The sequence below is a fragment of the Chiloscyllium plagiosum genome, unplaced genomic scaffold (genome assembly GCF_037043375.1).
Source record: "Chiloscyllium plagiosum isolate Xiang-an unplaced genomic scaffold, Cpla_swu_hap1 HiC_scaffold_33, whole genome shotgun sequence".
Classification (NCBI taxonomy): Eukaryota; Metazoa; Chordata; class Chondrichthyes; order Orectolobiformes; family Hemiscylliidae; genus Chiloscyllium; species Chiloscyllium plagiosum.
Window position 1 is genome coordinate 13,380,509 of NW_028270171.1, and position 23,566 is coordinate 13,404,074.

General features: G+C 38.8%; 1 protein-coding gene across 1 annotated transcript; it reads right to left on the bottom strand.

Annotated features, from left to right (window-relative positions):
* Positions 1 to 5,423: 5,423 nt before the first annotated feature.
* Positions 5,424 to 22,846, bottom strand: LOC122542223 (ferritin, middle subunit-like). Its single transcript, XM_087978034.1, has 7 exons — positions 22,745 to 22,846; positions 16,953 to 17,042; positions 13,822 to 13,968; positions 12,974 to 13,099; positions 6,637 to 6,783; positions 6,027 to 6,152; positions 5,424 to 5,579 (listed from the first exon to the last, which is right to left on the bottom strand). Exons 1-7 carry the CDS (start codon positions 22,844 to 22,846, stop codon positions 5,424 to 5,426), a joined length of 894 nt encoding a protein of 297 aa, XP_087834160.1.
* Between the last annotated feature and the right edge of the window lie 720 nt (positions 22,847 to 23,566).

The following is a 23,566-nucleotide window of genomic DNA, read 5'->3' on the forward strand; positions in this document are numbered from 1 at the left end:
GCTAAGAGAACTTGACTTTCTTTTTTGAAGCTGCTAGTGGTTTAAAAAGAACAAATCATACAGTCATAGAGATGGAAACAGACCATTCGGTCCAACTCGTCCATACCGACCAGAAATCCTCACATATTCTAGTCCCATTTAGAGTCATAGAGTCATAGAGATGTACAGCATGGAAACAGACCCTTCGGTCCAACCCGTCCATGCTGACCAGATATCCCAGCCTAATCTAGTCCCACCTGCCAGCACCCAGCCCATATCCCTTCAAACCCTTCCTATTCATATACCCATCCAGGTGCCTTTTAAATGTTGCAATTGTACCAGCCTCCACCACTTCCTCTGGCAGCTCATTCCATACGCGTACCACCTTCTGCGTGAAAAAGTTGCCACTTCGGTCCCTTTTATATCTTTCCCTTTTCATCCTCAACCTATGCCCTCTAGTTCTGGACTCCTCCACTCCAGGGAAGAGACCTTGTCTATTTACCCTTTCCATGCCCCTCATGATTTTGTAAACCTCTATAAGGTCACCCCTCGGTCTCCGATGCACCAGGGAACACAGCCCCAGCCTGTTCAGCCTCTACCTATAGCTCAAATCCTCCAACCCTGGCAACATCCTTGTAAATCTTTTCTGAACCCTTTCAAGTCTCACAATATCTTTGCAATAGGAAGGAGACTGAAATTGCATACAATATGCCAAAAGGGGCCTGACCAAGGTCCTGTACAGCCGCAACATGACCTCCCAACTCCTATACTCAATACTCTGAGCAGTAAAGAAAAGCATACCAAACACCTTCTTCACTATCCTATCTACCTGTAACTCTACTTTCATGGAGCTATGAATCTGCACTCCAAGGTTCCTTTGTTCAGTAATACTCCCTAGGACCTCACCATTAAGTGTATAAGTCCTGCTACGATTTGCTTTCCCAAATGCAATACCTCAATTTATCTAAATTAAACTCCATCTGCCACTTCTCAGCCCATTGGCCCATCTGATCAAGATCCTGTTGTAATCTGGGGTAACCTTCTCTACTGTCCACTACACCTCCAATTTTGGTGTCATCTGCAAACTTACTAACTGTACCTCTTATGCTCACATCCAAATCATTTATATAAATGATAAAAAGTAATAAACTCAGCACTGATCCTTGTGGCACTCCACTGGTCACAGGCCTCCAGTCTGAAAAACAAACCTCCACTACTACCCTCTGTCTTCTACCTCTGAGCCAATTCTGTATCCAAATGGATAAATCTCCCTGAATTCCATGAGATCTAACCTTGCTAACCACTCTCCTATGGGGAACGTTGTCGAATGCCTTACTGAAGTCCATATAGATCACGTCTACTGCTCTGCCCTCATCAATCCTCTTTGTTACTTCTTCAAAAAACTCAATCAAATTTGTGAGACTTGATTTCCCATGCACAAAGCCATGTTGACTATCCCTAATCAGGAATAAAAAGGCACCTTGCCTTTCCAAATACATGTACATCCTGTCCCTCAGGATTCCCTTCAACACCTTGCCCACCACTGATGTCAAACTCACCTGTCTATAGTTCTCTGGCTTGTCTCTGCCACCTTTCTTAAACAGTGACACCATGTTAGCCAATCTTCAGCCTTCTGGAACCTTACCTGTGATTATCGATAAAACAAATATCTCAGCAAGAGGCCCAGCAATCACTTCCCTATCTTCCCACAGAGTTCTACAGTACACCTGATCAGGTTCTGGGGATTTATCCACCTATATGCGTTTAAAGACATTCTATTACTTCCACATCCTTTACCACAGTAAATACTGAAGCAAAATACTTGTTTAGTATCTCCCTCATCTCCTGAGGCTCCATTCAAAGGCCGCCTTGCTGATCTTTGAGGGGCCCTATTCTCTCCCTAGTTACCCTTTTGTCCTTAATGTATTTGTAAAAACCCTTTGGATTCTCCTTAATTCTATTTGCCAAAGCTATCTCATGTCCCCTTTTTGCCCTCCTGATTTCCCTCTTAAGTATACTCCTACTTCCTTTATACTCTTCCAAGGATTCACTTGATCTATCCTGTCTATACCTGACATATGCTTCCTTCTTTTTCTTAACTATTCCCTCAATTTCTTTAGTCATCCAGCATTCCCTATACCTACCAGCCTTCCCTTTCACCCTGACAGGAATATACTGTCTCTGGATTCTTGTTATCTCATTTCTGAAGGCTTCCCATTTTCCAGCCGCCCCTCACCTGTGAACATCTGCCCCCAATCAGCTTTTGAAAGCTTTTGACTAATACTATCAAAATTGTCCTTTCTCCAATTTAGAACTTCAACTTTTAGATCTGGTCTATCCTTTTCCATCACTATTTTAAATCTAATAGAATTATGGTCGCTGGCCCCAAAGTGCTCCCCCACTGATACCTCTGTCACCTGCCCTGCCTTATTTCCCAAAAGTGGGTCAAGTTTTGCACCTTCTTTAGTAGGTACATCCACATACTGAATCAGAAAAGTTTTGTGTACCTGCTTAACAAATTCCTCTCCATCTAAACCTTTAACACGATGGCAGTCCCAGTTTACATTTGGAAAGTTAAAATCCCCGACCATAACCACCCTATTATTCTTACAGATAACTGAGATCTCCGTACAAATTTGGTTCTCAATTTCCCTCTGACTATTAGGGGGTCTATAATACAATCCCAAAAAGGTGATCATCCCTTTCTTATTTCTCAGTTGTACCCAAATAACTTCCCTGGATGTATTTCTGGGAATATCCTCCCTCAGATAGCTGTAATGCTATCCCTCTGCAAAAACACCACTCCCCCTCCTCTCTTGCCTCCCTTCCTGTAGCATTTGTATCCTGAAACTTTAAGCTGCCAGTCCTGCCCATCCCTGAGCCATGTTTTTGTAATTGCTATGATATCCCAGTCCCACGTTCCTAACCATGCCCTGAGTTCATCTGCCTTCCCTGTTAGGCCCCTTGCATTGAAATAAATACAGTTTAATGTATCAGTCCCACCTTGTTCTCTGCTTTGTCCCTGACTGTTTGACTCACTTCTTTTCTCAACTGTACCAGTCTCAGATTGATCTCTTTCCTCACTATTTCTCTGGGTCCCACCACTACCTCCTTACTAGCTTAAATCCTCCTGAGCAGCTCTAGCAAATCTCTGTCAGTATATTAGTCCCCTTTCAATTTAGGTGCAATCCCTCCTTCTTCTATCAGTTACTTCTGCCCTAGAAGAGATTCCAATGATCCAAAAATGTGAATCCTTCTCCCATGCACCAGCTCCTCAGCCACACGTTCATCTGCTCTATCCTCCTATTCCTGCCCTCACTAGTTTGTAGCACCGGGAGTAATCCAGGTATTACTACTCTTGAGGACTTCCTTTTTAAATTCCTGCTTAACTCTGTAATCGCTCTTCAGAATCTCACCCTTTTCCCTTCCTATATTGTTAGTTCCAATGTGCACAATGATCTTCTGCTGGTCCCTTGCGAACATTCTGCACCCTCTCACTAACATTCCTGATCCTGGTAACAGGGAGGCAACACACCGTTCTGATTTTTCACTGCTAGCCACAGAAAAGTCTGCCCGTGCCTCAGACTAGAGAGTCCCCTATCACAAGCGATTGCTTGGAACCTGATGTACTCATTGCATTAGAGCCAGTCTCAATACCAGAAACTTGGCTGTTTGCGCTACGTTCCCCTGAGAATCCATCACCCCCTACATTTTCCAAAACAGTATACTTGTTTGAAATGGGGATAGCCACAGAAGACTCTTGCACTACCTGCCTACCTCTTACCTTTCCTAGAGTTAACTCATCTATGTGACTAACTGTGGCTTTTCTCCCTTTTTATAACTGCCAAGTGGGCAGCATAGTGGCACAGTGGTTAGCACTGCAGCCTCACAGCGCCAGAGAACCGGGTTCAATTCCCACCTCAGGCGACTGACTGTGTGGAATTTGCACGTTCTCCCCGTGTCTGCGTGGGTTTCCTCCGGGTGCTCCGGTTTCCTCCCACAGTCCAAAGATGTGCAGGTCAGGTGAATTGGCTATGCTAAAAATTGCCCGTAGTGTTAGGTAAGGGGTAAATGTAGGGGTATGGGTGGGTTGCACTTCGGCGGGGAGGTGTGGACTTGTTGGGCCGAAGGGCCTGTTTCCACACTAAGTAATTAAAAAAAGTAATCTAATCTATCACACCCCCTTGCTCTTGCAAATTCCTTACTGCCTCTCACTGGCATCCCAACCAATCCACTAGGAGAAAAAGGGAGGACGGCAGATGCTGGGGATCAGAACTTAAAAAACGTGTTGCTGGAAAAACGCAGCAGGTCAGGCAGCAAACGAGAATCGACATTCAGAAGGGACTATGCCCAAAACGTCGATTCTCCTTTGCTGCCTGACCTGCTGCGCTTTTCCAGCAACACTTAAGCTCCCAAACAATCCATTCGATCTGATATAATCCTATCTGCAATAAATGCTGTTCTGAATCCTCAGTAACATGTAAACTCTCCCAAAACTCCCACAGCCAACAAGAGCAGAATCACTCCACTAAAGGGCAATTTTTGCTTCTTCCAATCTGCAGACCCAGAAAGTGCAGTACAGTGGAGGGGCGGGAGGGACAGCCCAGTGCAGTACAGTGGAGGGGTGGGAGGGACTGCACTGGCACTGGGCACTCCCTCCCACCCCTCCACTGTACTGCACTTTCTGGGTGGTGCTAGGAAAAGCACAGTGGGTTGGCAGCATCTGAAGACCAGGGGTGTCAATGTTTCAAGCCTGAGCTCTTGAGATGTGCATTCCTGATAAATACTCTGAAGATCTCATACTGGAGACGTCAACTCCCCTGTTCTTCAGAAGCTACCTGACTGGCTGTGCTTTCCTAGCACCTTTTTTGTCCAGATCTATGCCCGGTCAGTCAAACAATGCATTGTCAAAGTCCTTTAAATGCTTGTGTATGTGACCAGGGGCAGAAAGTGTGTTTTAAAACAGTAATTAGATTATCTGGCTTGCTTCCCACCTCCTTCATCCAGCTGGAGTTGTTTTTATCTTAAAGTATAAATACACAGTGTCTAAAATTGGTTATTTGAAAGTCCAGTTAGGAACCATTGGTAAAATGAAACCATCTAGATTTCCAATGCTGCAGATATAGTTGAAGTGCTGATTTAGTTCAACTGCCTTAAACAGCAGCCAACCTTAGACTGCAGTTGCATGTCCTTTTTAAGAACAGGGACATTAAAGATAGACACATGTTGACATAATAGATAGCCCCTCAAGAAAAAGCCAGACTCCAATAGCTGTCAGATAAAAACAGTGGTACCAGAGATCTGAACAATGAAAGATTTAAAGTTCAATTAGTGAGGCAGAACAATTTAATTCTTTATTACAAGTTTGACCAAAAGGACATCGTCCAGGTGGCATTGGAAACAAGTAGACAAAGTTTACAAGAGATAATACACCCCATGCCCCACTAACTGCTGTCCTCCAGCGAGAGCCTGTCAAACAGGTACTCTCCCAGCCCATTCTCAGGAGCTCCCAGACGCTTCAGGTTGGTGATGTAGTCCCCAAGTCGCTTGATGATCTCAACCTCCTCATCCAAATAGTGAGTCTCCAGGAAGTCACACAGCTGGAAGGAAGGTAGAGGGTGTCAGATGTTACAAAGGAGTCAGAAAATGGGGTAGTTTCATTACTTTTTTTTAAAAAACATGTATACTCTTGTAGTGAAGCCACTTTCAGGAAGTGATTCTACCCCATAAACAAAACAGTTTACTTCAAAACTCAGATTCTATGTCCCAAATTGCAGCTAATGAGAAATTATGTTAAAAAGAGTAAAGTCTGACATTCATAGAAACTTCACTGACTAGAACTGGAAAAACAACTATCACAATTGGAAAGGACCAAATGTGCACAGCACAATTCTATAGACAGCTTGTTTTTTAAAAAGTCCTTCATTCACCAGTTGACCAATGGGATAACTCCTTGCTCCTAGGAGGACATGACCACTTCATCCACCACATGCAAATTCAGCAGATGAAAGCTGTTTGGGGGTGGGGAAAGAGGACATGAAGCTTACATGAGGGTCAGTCTGGGCAGTGGCGAGTTGGTGTAGATCCAGCAAACTCTGGTTCACATTCTTCTCCAGATCCAGGGCAACCTGCATTGCCTGCAGACCGTTACCCCACTCATCCCTCTCTGGCTTCTGAAACATGGAAACAAAGGACAGTTAGGCTTCAGGACAAAACCTGTTTTGCATTGCACACAGCTCCCTTTGTTAAGAAGAGTGGGCCCTCCACTATGTGGAGAAAGTAATCAATGTCATGTCCACATAATGGACAAGATTAACAAAGGAGCACACTTTGATCTTGTGACAGTACTTCATACAGAATCACTTTAAAACCCCCATGAGCCCAGCCACACCACCAGACCTCAAGCCTTAGATCAAATGTACAATGAGGAATTTTAACTGAAGCCAATGACATAGGTACATGGCTGAGGGATTAATGCATTATTTCTATCAGAAGAGAACCAGAGCTTAGTCTGTATATGACGACAGAATGACAGGTGAAACCCAGCCAAGAAATATTTCCATTTCCCACTCACCCCACCTCTTCAGGAAGTGAAAACCCTGTCACTGACTTGAAGCCACATCACGAGTGAAACAATTTTGCCACCCCAATTCCCACCTTCACATCCTGGAGGAGGACTCTGCCTCCACGCTGATTCTGGAATTTCAGCAGCTTCTCTGCATGTTCCTGCTTCTCCTGGGACTGAGCTTTGAAGAACTGGGAGAAATGGTGCAGGGCAACATCATCCCGGTCAAAGTACGACATCTGAAAGAGAACCATTTACATCCCATTAACACACTGGGCCCAATTCTAGGTCCAAGTACAGGACTAGTCCAGTCTAAAAAAAATGTTAGACTTCCAGTACATTAAAAATTGTCGAGAACCCAGTGTTTTCAGTTAGCTATGCAGGACATTTGATGCTCAGCTTTTTCCACAGAGTGAAGGTTCAGTAGTATGAAAAGGAAAATCACTGGTAATTACATGCAATTTACTCCATTCAACATTAACCAGAGGGATAATATCCAGTCACCAGTATATTTCTGAATAGAAGGAGAGATAATTAGATTACCTACAATGTGGAAACAGGCCATTTGGCCCAACAAGTCCACACTGACCCCCTGAAGAATAACCCACCCAGACTTATTCCCCGACACTATATTTACCCCTGACTAATATACCTAACACAAAGGGCAATTTGCCATAGCCAATTCACTTGACCTGCACATTTTTGTATTGTGGGAGGAAACTGGAGCACGCAGAGGAAACCCACGCAGACACAGAATGTCTATGTAGAATTTGCACATTGTTGCCCGAGGCTGGAATCAAACCTGGGTCCCTGGCACAGAGACAGCAGTGCTAACCACAGCCACCGTGCCATCCTAAAACTGATAATAGAACAAAAGGTAAGGAGGAGTAGACCATTCAAGCCTGTTCTGCCATTTAAGTGAAAAAAGTAACCATGAAGTTGCTGCAAGGCACTACAGTTTCCCCTCTCACTGACCAAGGTTACTTTAGCAAATATCTTTTAAAACCTATAAATCCTACCACTTAGAAGGACATGGCCACACCACCTGGAAAAAAAAAGGGGCCCTTTTATTTCAAACCAGGCTGGCATTCTCCATTTCTTCACTGTCATTGGGTCAAAATCTGCACATCCCAGCAACACCAAGCCCTCACACTGAGGATCAACCCCTCCTCCAGGAAAAGGGATGGACCACAATGGCTGCCTTACCATGGACACCTCCTGATGAGTGAAAGCAGAATAAGTAGGTCTCAATTGAGACCTACTTAGGCTATGACTAGCATTCACTTAAATACTTCTACTCAAGCCAAATATCATTGATAAACACAGCCATAATCCCTATTGCAGTCTCAAAGTTAGTATGTTTGTTTTGGATCACCACAAAAATCAATGCTAGCAAGAGATTTGAAAGTAGCCAAAAAGGATAATTAGCCATTGGTACATCTATGCCCACAATATGGTTGGCCCAACTTCTATCTAAAGGAGATAGAGAATCCCAGTGTGGAATATCATTTAGCCCATCAAGTCAACACCAACCCTCCCAAAGAGCATCCCAGCCAGATCCACACCACTACCTTATGTACATAACCTGCATTTTACATGGCAAGCACACCTATCCTGCACATCACTAGAACTATGATATGCTAGACTACCCAATCTACCTAACCAGCACATCTTTGGACTGTGGGCGGAAAGTAAGAGAGGAGAGTCTGTGTGGAGTTTGCACATTTGTCCAAGGGTAGAATTAAATCCAGGGCCCTGACAGTGAGGTAGCAGTGCTAACCACTGAACCACCATGCCACCCTAAAAGTATTCAGTTTTCACAATCCTGGAGGTGGGGGCACAGCGGAAGGGAGGGGGGGAAAAAAGTGACAGTAACTATCAGTCACAACCCAATAAGATTGTAAAGTAACCCCAAGAAGGCTTCACCCACCATACATCACCTGAAGGCCCACTGGGATAATCAGTTGTTTTACATCACAGTCATATCTCATTGTTGCAATAACATTTATCTTGACTCTTTCAGTAAAAGCAACAAAAGTCAAGAGTATCCAATTAGTTAGAAACAAGGAAAACAGTTTAATTCACACAATAGCTTCAATATTAACCCCCACTGAGACAACACTTACCAAAGACTGATAGAGATAGGAGGCAGTGAGCTCCAGGTTAATCTGCTTGTTAACAGCAGCTTCACAATCCTGGTGATAGTTTTGACAAACCTGGGAGGCCATTTTTTTTTTTGATAAATACAGTGCTACTTTCCTCCCCAAACCAATTCAAAGCCCAATCATAAACTTAGGACAAACACCAACAATACCTAAAACAGTACTACCTTTGAATTTTTATTTATACCCAAGCTGCAGACCCTTATTTTTATTAAGCAGGAAATGACATAATCAGTGATAGCCAATCACTCTTGTTAATCAGTTGGTCATGTCCAATCAGCGCAGGATGGGAATTGGATCCAGCAGCCAATTAGAATTGACAACTGGTCGGTGATAGAATTGCCGATTGACCTTTAACCTCCTGCACAAGTGCAAATTCTGTAAGTATATCTACCTGAAAATGACACTAAAACATATTCTAAAACTTCACTATTGTATCTGAGGTTGTGAGTTAAGACATGGGAGGGAAGGCTTCATGGTACACTGACAAGACCAAGCAGATGCTACGACAATGATGAATAGGTACCGTGCAACAGTCACCAGACAGGGGTGTTCCCTCCCAGTCCGAGGAACACTTCAGCGGCCACGGACAGTCAGCCTCGGATATTCAAGTGACCAACCTCCAAGGTGGACTTCAGGATACGCAGCAACGCAGAGTGGCTGAGCAAAGGCTGATAGCCAAGTTCTGAACCCATGAGGATGGCCTTAACTGGGACCTTGGCTTCATGTCACACTACAGGTGACCCAACTACACTATACATTCTCTCACAAACACACACACTCACGCAGACCCTTTCTCATACACACACACATACACCGCGCACACACACACCTCTCACAGGCTTACACTCCATCATACCCACACACACTTTACCAAGCATGCACACACACAAACACGCACTCTCCCATGTGCACACTCATATTCTCTCTCTGTCTCATGTATGCACATACACATATAAGTCTTTGGAGTGAATTTGCATTTGCAGATACATTCTATTTTGCTCAAAAAATGCATAATCTGCAGACAGTCAATCCATGTAATATTTTATAAATTCCAACTTTGAAAATAGAACCAGTCTGACTCAAGATTGGGATACAGACAGACTCTAACCTCACACCTTTCATGCATTGTCTGAGCTGAGATGTCACTTTTTTTAATAAAACCTTAAGTTAAGTCGAGAAGGTAACTTAATAGTAGTTCTGGGATTTACATATTAATGAACCAAAACCTGCAACCAAAGACGTAACAGCAATCTAGGTTTGTTCAATATAGCATTTCAGTTGCATGACACTGTAATCTCTTGCTATAAATTGTGTCTTTGGTTCCTGTTCCACAACCACTTGATGAAGGAGCAGCACACCGAAAGCTAATGCTTCCAAATAAACCTGTTGGACTATAACGTGGTGTGGTGAGATTTTTAACTTTGTCCACCCCAGTCCAACACCTGCTCCTCCACAACATGGCCTTAGTGACTTCAACATTAGAGGGGATAGGTTTTAGACAAACGGGGAAAGATTTAAAAGGGGACCTGAGTAGCAACTTTTTCAGAGGGAGAGTGCTGCGTACATGGAATGAGCTGCCAGAGGAAGTGGTGGAGGTGGGTACAAATACAGCATTTACAAGACATTTGGACAGATACATGAATAGGAAGGTTTTACAGGGACATGGGCCGTATGCAGGCAAATGGGCCTAGTTCAGTTTTGGAAACCCAGACAGCATGGACAGGTTGGGCTGAAAGGTATGCAAGACTCTGACTCTAATGGTGTACAACAGCATGTTCCTTTAGGGAGGCATGGTGGCTCAGTGGTTAGCACTGCTGCCTCACAGCACCAGGGGCCTGGGTTTGATTCCAGCCTTGGGTGACTGTGTGGAGTTTGCATGTTCTCCCCATGTCTGTGTGGGTTTCCTCCCACAGTCCAAAGATGTGCAGGTTCTGTGGATCGGCTATGGGAAATGCAGGGTTAAGGGGATGGAGTGGGCCTGAACAGGAAGCTGTTCAGATGGTTGGTGTAGACTCAATGGGTTGAATGGCCTCAACTTGCACTGGAGGGAGTCCGTGGGTATGACTTGATTGTTTACAATAAAAGGTGTTATGTTGTGGAACACCTCCCTGAAGGCTGGTGTATGCTCACTACAAAATTCACTCAAACTATCACCAGGAGAGCCCCCTCCCTAACCCACGATCCCTGAAACCCCAAAGATGAAGCAGCAGCTGTACAGAAGAGTCAGTATCTCCAGGTTTCTTCAGAATGACAGCACTCCCCAACTTGGAGAGAAATCACTGCTCCTTCAACATCACTGGGTCAAATCAAACTGCATCAGGAGAATCCTTCAGCACATGGGAAGCTAGGATCAGCTTGGACAGCAAACTGCTGACTTTAGCAGCAAGAGTAAATCAGATGGAAGCATTGCTATGTTATTCCCAGATCACTGGCAACCTGCTCATTTCAGCTGTAGGTGACATTGAGGGTGTGCATTATAATCCAATGCAGCTCGGGAGAACTCCTTGAGCTGACGCCCTGGAATGCATCTGCTAGGACTGTTTGTGGTGAATTTTCCCAACTCTGAGCTAGCAGACTTGAAGTTTATTGAAAGGGCAGTAGTGGTGTTCGGAGTAAGTCCTCAGATAGGGAGGAACAGTGGGAAAACATTACTTCAGGGAAACATCGCCCCCACTCTGGATTGACTCCTGGCAGAACTAGAGTAGGTATTTAATCAAGTTTTCTAGCAGGAGCTGCATGTTTGACTCAGACTATGGAGAAATGGACTGGTCATTGTGCCCAACCACTAGTGACTATAACAAGGCAAGAGGTGAAGATCACAGGCTCCTGGGCTGGTCCTGGTCTGAATCCCAACTGGCTCCTGAGGCTAAAAGGAGAGGGAAAGAAAACAGCAACATTTAGAATATCCCGATCATGTCAGAGCTCCAGTGGGATCTGGATCAGACAAGTTGAGATCATATCATCCGCAGCTAAGCCAGTTCCTCCATCCATCCTGATGGACCATATCCAAGGCCTACAGCAAGAGATGGCCAGATCTTGTCACCCAGATCATGTAGTCATTTATGGAGTACTGCCAAATTGAATAAAGACATTGATGTGGAGGTGAACATTTGATGGGCAAATCTGGAAGTGAACATGGAATTAAAGATGTGGGATGTCTATAGAAATGGATGCCTGGACTTGATCTTGAGGTGGTTTGGAAACTTCCTTGCACAAAGTTTCCATGGGTACAATTGTACCCATCAGGTCCAGGAAGGTATAATTCTTGGACAAAAGAAAGGTTTGACAAGACTGCAATCCCCAATCTCATTCAAGTTTTTGTCAGGGGAACTTGAGTTTTAGACATGTCGCAGAACTCCCATCTAGTTATCCTGTCCAATGGGGTGTGGGGAGAGAGGAGAGAGACATTTAGTGTGGTGTTTAGTCCAGTGAGGAACCAAATTGCAAAATGTTGGTCAAGCTCTCCAGAGATGCAAACAAATTCAAGTGAAGTATCAGTGGCCTGAATGATGGACAATAAGCAAGATTTTATTCATTTCCATTTCAGGTGGTATAGCCATTACATTCTTGCCAACATGCACCTCCTGAGTGGGGGAAGCCAGATTGTCCAAGTGAAGTCAGTAATGCATTTAGACAAGAGCAGACAGTACCCCACACCCCACTAACTGCTGTCCTCCAGCGAGAGCCTGTCAAACAGGTACTCTCCCAGCCCATTCTCAGGAGCTCCCAGACGCTTCAGGTTGGTGATGTAGTCCCCAAGTCGCTTGATGATCTCAACCTCCTCATCCAAATAGTGGGTCTCCAGGAAGTCACACAGCTGGAACACAGGAGTATTACATTAGCACAATCCAAGACAATTTTAGAATTCCCACTGCAAGATAGACTGGACAGTACTAGCTCTGAACAACCCTAAAAACCAAACTAGATCATTTATACTGCAAAGATATTAGCCTTTCAGCTAGCTCATGCAGTTTCTTATCAGGAGCCCAGTTGTATTGTGGTGTACGGTGATCATTCTATTGCAATGGGCCTGAATGAGGATTCAGTGGCCAATCTCACTTCAGCACTCCCACCAGATTAGAATCCAAGTTCCTCCTTGACCTTATTGCTGAGTTGTTGTAACATTGTAACCATCAATATGGATCTGGAGTGATCAATGTTAGATCTGGACCAAGTGTTGCATTATTAATTTCAAACCCACAAAGACCAGTGAGGTGTTGCCCTGAGGGTCTGGCAGTGATGAGAATGAGGTGGTGAAGCTTACATGAGGGTCAGTCTGGGCAGTGGCGAGTTGGTGTAGATCCAGCAAACTCTGGTTCACATTCTTCTCTAGATCCAGGGCAACCTGCATTGCCTGCAGACAGTTACCCCACTCATCCCTCTCTGGCTTCTGAAACATGGAAACAAAGGACAGTTAAGAATCAAAGTAATAGAATCCCTAGTGTGTAGCAGCAAGGGATTTAGGCCATTTGCCCACATTAACCCTCTAAACAGCATCCCACACTGACCCACCTCATCCCTGTAATCCTGTATTTGCCATGGCTAATGCACATCCTGGGGCAGTATACTAGATTCCCCAGGTCAACTAATCCACACATCTTTGGACTGTGGAAGAAATAGCACCTAGAGGAAACCCATGCAGACACAATGTGCAGACTACAGAGTTCAGAGGCTGGAATGGGACCAGAGTCCTGGTGCTGTGAAGCATCAATGCTCACCACTGAACAACCATGCCATCCCTGAAGTCCAGATAAGGTTTGTAGAGTAAGGCGTTGAAGGGATCAGGAAACTTCAATATAGAATGCACCACCTGAGGGTGGGAGAGGCAGCTAGTCCAGTGACCCTGCAGCAACATCCAGACAAATACTTCAAATACCAGAGCATAGGGGGCTAAGGACTAAGTGCAGGTAGATGGGATTAGTGTAGTTTGGTTCACCATGTCTATGCTGACCAAAGGGCTTGTTTCTATGCTGCATGAGTTGGAAGTGGAAGAGATCAAATGAGAAAGTCAAGCTTCAGGATGTGAAAATCCTGTCACTGAGTTGAAAGCACATCACAAGTGCTGTTATCTCTTCCCATCTCTCCCACCCCCCCCCCCCCCCCCATTCCCACCTTCACATCCTGGAGGAGGACTCTGCCTCCACGCTGATTCTGGAATTTCAGCAGCTTCTCTGCATGTTCCTGCTTCTCCTGGGACTGAGCTTTGAAGAACTGGGAGAAATGGTGCAGGGCAACATCATCCCGGTCAAAGTACGACATCTGAAAGAGAACCGTTTATATCCCATTAACACATCACTGGCCCCAATTCTAGTTAGAATTGGAAGGCTAGTTTAGCTCTTGAAATCAGACTGAGTATTCAAGAAGCTGTTAAACCTCTGGGTTTACAACAATTTTAATATAATGGTGGTGTCCAATGAGCCAGCAGCTCCTTTAACTGGATGATTTGGAACAACCCCAGCTTCCTCCTGGGGAACATGCAAATTCCATGTGTTTATTTTGATTAAACAGCTGGTGAATTGCTCAGGACTGGCACAGCATCAGAGGAGAGAATTGCTGAATTCATTTTTCTGTTCAGTAACCACCATCTGAATGGGAAGATAGAGATTGAATAGGCTTTGAGCAAGTGAAGGAAACAAGAGTGCAGGATGGAGGAGTGCAGAACTAGAGGGCTTGGGTTGAGGGATGGATATAAATGGACTTGAGGCAACATTTTCCAGAGGGTGGTGTGTGGGGAATGAACTACCAGAGGAAGTGCTGGAGGCTGGTGCAATGACAACATTTTAAATGGTATCTGGAGTACAGAATAGGAAGGGTTTAGAGGGATATGGGCCAAATGGGATGGGATTAATTGAAGATATCTTATAGAGAAAAAAAAAAACTGGATTATGGGGTCTGTTCCATGCTATACATTTTTTTAAGTGTCTGTAGAAATGTCAATTGGTTCAATGCAGAACATTGGAAGTTGTAACCTTCAACAAGATGATGGTTCAGTTGGAAGAAGAGAAAAATCACTGAAGTGCAGTCTACTCCAGTCAATATTAACCAGAGGGTAATACCCAGTCACCAGGACATTTTTCTGAATTAGATACAAAACTGATATCAGAATACAGGGACAGTAGGCCATTCAGCCCCTCAAGCCTGTTCTGCCATTCAATGAGAAATTAACCATGAGGCTACTGCAAGGCACTATATTTTTCCTTTGGGGGAAAAACTGGGAGGCACACAGTTCTGCAACTTGTACATCATTGTGATTGTATGTACCATACACTATCTGTACAAGTGTACTCCTACCTGGACTAGGACAGAAAAGAGGGGGCCCAGGGGTTTGCAAAGGAAAGCTTGTCCAATGACAGCCTTTGAGTTTTTGCAGCAGTTTCACTGCAGACCTGCTTATGTAGTACTCATCCAGAAACTCGTAAACCAGCATCTGAGTGATTAAGTGGAAGCTTCATCAAGGAAACATCAGATACAGGAAAGACCTTGTGAGACCCAGAGATCAACCATTACCTGCACATAATATCACCAGCTTAAAATGTAAACTGAAAAACACTGCTTTGTTTGACTTAATCCAACAACTACACCCATATTTGGCTCAAACATTTTATTCATATTCACAAGGGAATGTAATGACAATGCTGCTCCTTTAAGTTACTTGTCCTTGGTTGCTTCTCCCTCCCAAGGGGTTGTAAAAGCAGAGGTGCCACTATGTCTGGAAATAGCTACTTCAAACAACAGCAGGGGAGTAGCCAGTTCTCCCAGTTCAGTTATGTTCCGAGCTTGGTTTGGTTTTAGCAGGCAGTCAGAAACTAATAGCAGAGAAGCTGTTACTCTGAAGATAGAATCAGTAGTTGAAGTACAGAACCTTACCTGAATGCTCTGAAAACACTCCTGCCTGCAAGAATCAGTTTGCATTTACCATTTGTCCAGGGGTGTTTTTGGGATTGCAACAGCTCCTTTGTTATGTTGGGATTGAGTCAGGTGGGTTCCAAATAGTTGTTCTAAATTCTACCACAGTATGTAAATAAATTCTGTTTGGTATAAGGTAGAGTGGTTTTACCAGCTACATCATCCCTGGATTATCCACTGTACATCTGCCTCCATAATAAGAAAAACCAAGGGTGTCTGGGCAACCTTAATCATTTTGACAGATCCAGCCTGGTCCCTAACAGTCAGTTCAGGGATCATTAAGGGGCACAATTTAGTTCAGTGGAAATGAGTGACCCATTCTTCTGGGACACTCAAGCTATTAAAAAAAGGGTGCACCAATAAAAATTCCCACCTCCACCAAACACCTTTACAGATCTCATTCTCATCACGAGAGAATCTCCTCAACAGATAAGCTCAGTGTGATGCATATTCTCCACATGCAAGCACCTACAAGGTTAAGGAGACACCATCCAGGCTAAAGCAGCCTATTCTGTTGGTACTGCATTCACCACCTCCCTTCAGTATCTACCAGGTACCCTACAACACAAACCTTCCAAAAAAAAAAATTAACACTTCCGAAGGGCATGGGCAAAGCACTATCAGGAAAGAGAGGGGGTCTGTTTGTTACCCCATACCATCCTGATTTGAAAGCTTCCATTTCTTCAGCCATGTGGCCTGAGATTTTGACCCATCCAGTAAGTTAACTCTTCCTCCAGGTGAAGGGATGGACAACAAATGGCTACCTGACCATTGACTATCCAGCCATTAATGGTGAAAGCAGAAAGCCAAACAGGCCCAGTTGAGGACTGCTTAACTGGATGCCAGTTACAGCCTGCCATTAAGTTTTTCTGCTCAGGTAAGCCAAGTATCATTGATAAACAGCCATAACACCCTTTTACAGTATCAAAAAGAGTATGATGCTTATTTAGGATTAGCATAAGCTAACAAACTTACCAGAATACATTAAAGCAGCAGAAAGGCAACTAGTCAAATAGATACTTCCATTCCACCATATGGTTGGCTTAAGTGGTTTTCTAAGCTATTCTTATAAAATATCCTGTTGACAACCCTAGGGAAGTTAGTACCAGATCAGTGAAATTATGCCAACCACAAACACTTCACCCTGCATACATCACTGAAGACAAACATTGCACATCAGTATCATACCCCATGGTTATTGTAACATCACACTTGATTTGATGTTTAGGCAAGAACTAAAAAAGTCAATCTACAGGAGGCAAGTTAATTAGAAATAAGGAAAACAGTTTGCTTCACATAATAGTTTTACTTTTAAACCTCACACAGACACCACTCACCAAAGACTGATAGAGATAGGAGGCAGTGAGCTCCAGGTTAATCTGCTTGTTGACAGCAGCTTCACAATCCTGGTGATAGTTTTGACAAACCTGGGATGGAATGGACTATACTATACTATACTATACTATACTATACTATACTATACTATACTATACTATACTATACTATACTATACTATACTATACTATACTATACTATACTATACTATACTATACTATACTATACTATACTATACTATACTATACTATACTATACTATACTATACTATACTATACTATACTATACTATACTATACTATACTATACTATACTATACTATACTATACTATACTATACTATACTATACTATACTATACTATACTATACTATACTATACTATACTATACTATACTATACTATACTATACTATACTATACTATACTATACTATACTATACTATACTATACTATACTATACTATACTATACTATACTATACTATACTATACTATACTATACTATACTATACTATACTATACTATACTATACTATACTATACTATACTATACTATACTATACTATACTATACTATACTATACTATACTATACTATACTATACTATACTATACTATACTATACTATACTATACTATACTATACTATACTATACTATACTATACTATACTATACTATACTATACTATACTATACTATACTATACTATACTATACTATACTATACTATACTATACTATACTATACTATACTATACTATACTATACTATACTATACTATACTATACTATACTATACTATACTATACTATACTATACTATACTATACTATACTATACTATACTATACTATACTATACTATACTATACTATACTATACTATACTATACTATACTATACTATACTATACTATACTATACTATACTATACTATACTATACTATACTATACTATACTATACTATACTATACTATACTATACTATACTATACTATACTATACTATACTATACTATACTATACTATACTATACTATACTATACTATACTATACTATACTATACTATACTATACTATACTATACTATACTATACTATACTATACTATACTATACTATACTATACTATACTATACTATACTATACTATACTATACTATACTATACTATACTATACTATACTATACTATACTATACTATACTATACTATACTATACTATACTATACTATACTATACTATACTATACTATACTATACTATACTATACTATACTATACTATACTATACTATACTATACTATACTATACTATACTATACTATACTATACTATACTATACTATACTATACTATACTATACTATACTATACTATACTATACTATACTATACTATACTATACTATACTATACTATACTATACTATACTATACTATACTATACTATACTATACTATACTATACTATACTATACTATACTATACTATACTATACTATACTATACTATACTATACTATACTATACTATACTATACTATACTATACTATACTATACTATACTATACTATACTATACTATACTATACTATACTATACTATACTATACTATACTATACTATACTATACTATACTATACTATACTATACTATACTATACTATACTATACTATACTATACTATACTATACTATACTATACTATACTATACTATACTATACTATACTATACTATACTATACTATACTATACTATACTATACTATACTATACTATACTATACTATACTATACTATACTATACTATACTATACTATACTATACTATACTATACTATACTATACTATACTATACTATACTATACTATACTATACTATACTATACTATACTATACTATACTATACTATACTATACTATACTATACTATACTATACTATACTATACTATACTATACTATACTATACTATACTATACTATACTATACTATACTATACTATACTATACTATACTATACTATACTATACTATACTATACTATACTATACTATACTATACTATACTATACTATACTATACTATACTATACTATACTATACTATACTATACTATACTATACTATACTATACTATACTATACTATACTATACTATACTATACTATACTATACTATACTATACTATACTATACTATACTATACTATACTATACTATACTATACTATACTATACTATACTATACTATACTATACTATACTATACTATACTATACTATACTATACTATACTATACTATACTATACTATACTATACTATACTATACTATACTATACTATACTATACTATACTATACTATACTATACTATACTATACTATACTATACTATACTATACTATACTATACTATACTATACTATACTATACTATACTATACTATACTATACTATACTATACTATACTATACTATACTATACTATACTATACTATACTATACTATACTATACTATACTATACTATACTATACTATACTATACTATACTATACTATACTATACTATACTATACTATACTATACTATACTATACTATACTATACTATACTATACTATACTATACTATACTATACTATACTATACTATACTATACTATACTATACTATACTATACTATACTATACTATACTATACTATACTATACTATACTATACTATACTATACTATACTATACTATACTATACTATACTATACTATACTATACTATACTATACTATACTATACTATACTATACTATACTATACTATACTATACTATACTATACTATACTATACTATACTATACTATACTATACTATACTATACTATACTATACTATACTATACTATACTATACTATACTATACTATACTATACTATACTATACTATACTATACTATACTATACTATACTATACTATACTATACTATACTATACTATACTATACTATACTATACTATACTATACTATACTATACTATACTATACTATACTATACTATACTATACTATACTATACTATACTATACTATACTATACTATACTATACTATACTATACTATACTATACTATACTATACTATACTATACTATACTATACTATACTATACTATACTATACTATACTATACTATACTATACTATACTATACTATACTATACTATACTATACTATACTATACTATACTATACTATACTATACTATACTATACTATACTATACTATACTATACTATACTATACTATACTATACTATACTATACTATACTATACTATACTATACTATACTATACTATACTATACTATACTATACTATACTATACTATACTATACTATACTATACTATACTATACTATACTATACTATACTATACTATACTATACTATACTATACTATACTATACTATACTATACTATACTATACTATACTATACTATACTATACTATACTATACTATACTATACTATACTATACTATACTATACTATACTATACTATACTATACTATACTATACTATACTATACTATACTATACTATACTATACTATACTATACTATACTATACTATACTATACTATACTATACTATACTATACTATACTATACTATACTATACTATACTATACTATACTATACTATACTATACTATACTATACTATACTATACTATACTATACTATACTATACTATACTATACTATACTATACTATACTATACTATACTATACTATACTATACTATACTATACTATACTATACTATACTATACTATACTATACTATACTATACTATACTATACTATACTATACTATACTATACTATACTATACTATACTATACTATACTATACTATACTATACTATACTATACTATACTATACTATACTATACTATACTATACTATACTATACTATACTATACTATACTATACTATACTATACTATACTATACTATACTATACTATACTATACTATACTATACTATACTATACTATACTATACTATACTATACTATACTATACTATACTATACTATACTATACTATACTATACTATACTATACTATACTATACTATACTATACTATACTATACTATACTATACTATACTATACTATACTATACTATACTATACTATACTATACTATACTATACTATACTATACTATACTATACTATACTATACTATACTATACTATACTATACTATACTATACTATACTATACTATACTATACTATACTATACTATACTATACTATACTATACTATACTATACTATACTATACTATACTATACTATACTATACTATACTATACTATACTATACTATACTATACTATACTATACTATACTATACTATACTATACTATACTATACTATACTATACTATACTATACTATACTATACTATACTATACTATACTATACTATACTATACTATACTATACTATACTATACTATACTATACTATACTATACTATACTATACTATACTATACTATACTATACTATACTATACTATACTATACTATACTATACTATACTATACTATACTATACTATACTATACTATACTATACTATACTATACTATACTATACTATACTATACTATACTATACTATACTATACTATACTATACTATACTATACTATACTATACTATACTATACTATACTATACTATACTATACTATACTATACTATACTATACTATACTATACTATACTATACTATACTATACTATACTATACTATACTATACTATACTATACTATACTATACTATACTATACTATACTATACTATACTATACTATACTATACTATACTATACTATACTATACTATACTATACTATACTATACTATACTATACTATACTATACTATACTATACTATACTATACTATACTATACTATACTATACTATACTATACTATACTATACTATACTATACTATACTATACTATACTATACTATACTATACTATACTATACTATACTATACTATACTATACTATACTATACTATACTATACTATACTATACTATACTATACTATACTATACTATACTATACTATACTATACTATACTATACTATACTATACTATACTATACTATACTATACTATACTATACTATACTATACTATACTATACTATACTATACTATACTATACTATACTATACTATACTATACTATACTATACTATACTATACTATACTATACTATACTATACTATACTATACTATACTATACTATACTATACTATACTATACTACTTGCCTACCCAAGACAAGTCACAGGCCAACCACAAACTTAGAATTACCACCACCAATACCTAAACCACCACAACCTTTGGACTTTTACTTAAACAGCATGAGCAGACCCTCACTTTATTAAGCAGGAAATGACATCATCAGTGATAGCCAATCATTCTTGTTAATCAATCGATCAGCTGCCATGTCCAATCAGGGCAGAATGGGAATTGGATCCAGGAGCCAATCAGAATTGACAACAAGTTAATGATGGAATTACTGATTGATCTTTGACCTCTTACGTAAATGCAAATTCTGTAAGTATATCTGCCTGGAAATGAGATTAAAACATCCTCTGAAACTTCACTGTTGTATCTGAGTTTGTGTTTTAAGACATGCTGAAAACAGATTTGCAGAACTTTGTTAGTTTGTTACTCTGGGGGATTTGTCTTCCTACCTTTTGAATGACAGTGTTGGGAGTCCATTGAAAAATGGCTAGATTTTGTTGACATTAAACATTTGCCTATTGATTGACAGTGACAGAAATGAAGTGCTTTTGGGTCATCTAGTGCAGGCAACTGATGTACTTTGTGGATCCTTTCTGAATCTGCTGTGATCTCTGTGACCTTAGGTCTCAGGAAACCCAGTTTACAAACCAAAACGGTAAATGTGCTGAGTGCGTCAGCCATGTAGTAGGCCTCAGGCTTCCATGTCTAAACTGCTGTTGGAAACATATTGCACGATCGATGTTTCTGTCTCCATATTTAGTATTTAATAGTTTCAAGAAGAACTAGCCCTCAACTCAAGGATGTTTCCAAGTGGAGAGATTCTGATTCTGTTTACATTGCATTCTGCAGGCGGTACAGCTCAGAAACTGGCCTCCCAGCTCAATGTGGTCCATACACACATCTTTATGGATGTGACGGTCTCTCAGCATAAAGTTGAATGTGTTGAACTGAGCAGCCTCCAGTGGAGTGGTGGGCTGTGAGAGTTTGGGGATTGAAGGTCCCCACTCAATGTTAGGGGATGATCACAGTCTTGACGGATGGATTGGTGGAAGCAAGTTACTTTGACCCAGTATCTGATTCAAATACCAGGTTACAGTCTTGTTGGATTGAGTTACAAGTTTGGATATTAAACATGGAACCATGATCAGAGGTCAACCCTCATAAATATTCACGGCGATGAGAGCAAGTCAGAGGCTGGAAATTCTGTTGTAAATTTCTCAACTCCTGACTTTCCAAAGCCTCTCCACCATCTGGAAGGAAAAGTTGAGGAATACTTTCCAATCTTCTGGCTGAATACAGCCCCAAGAACACTGACGAAGCCCCAGGGAAATCTCTCGCCATCCTGAGGTGGAACAATATCACTGTTTCTGAATCCAAGTCCCGGAAGCCCCCCCCCTCAGC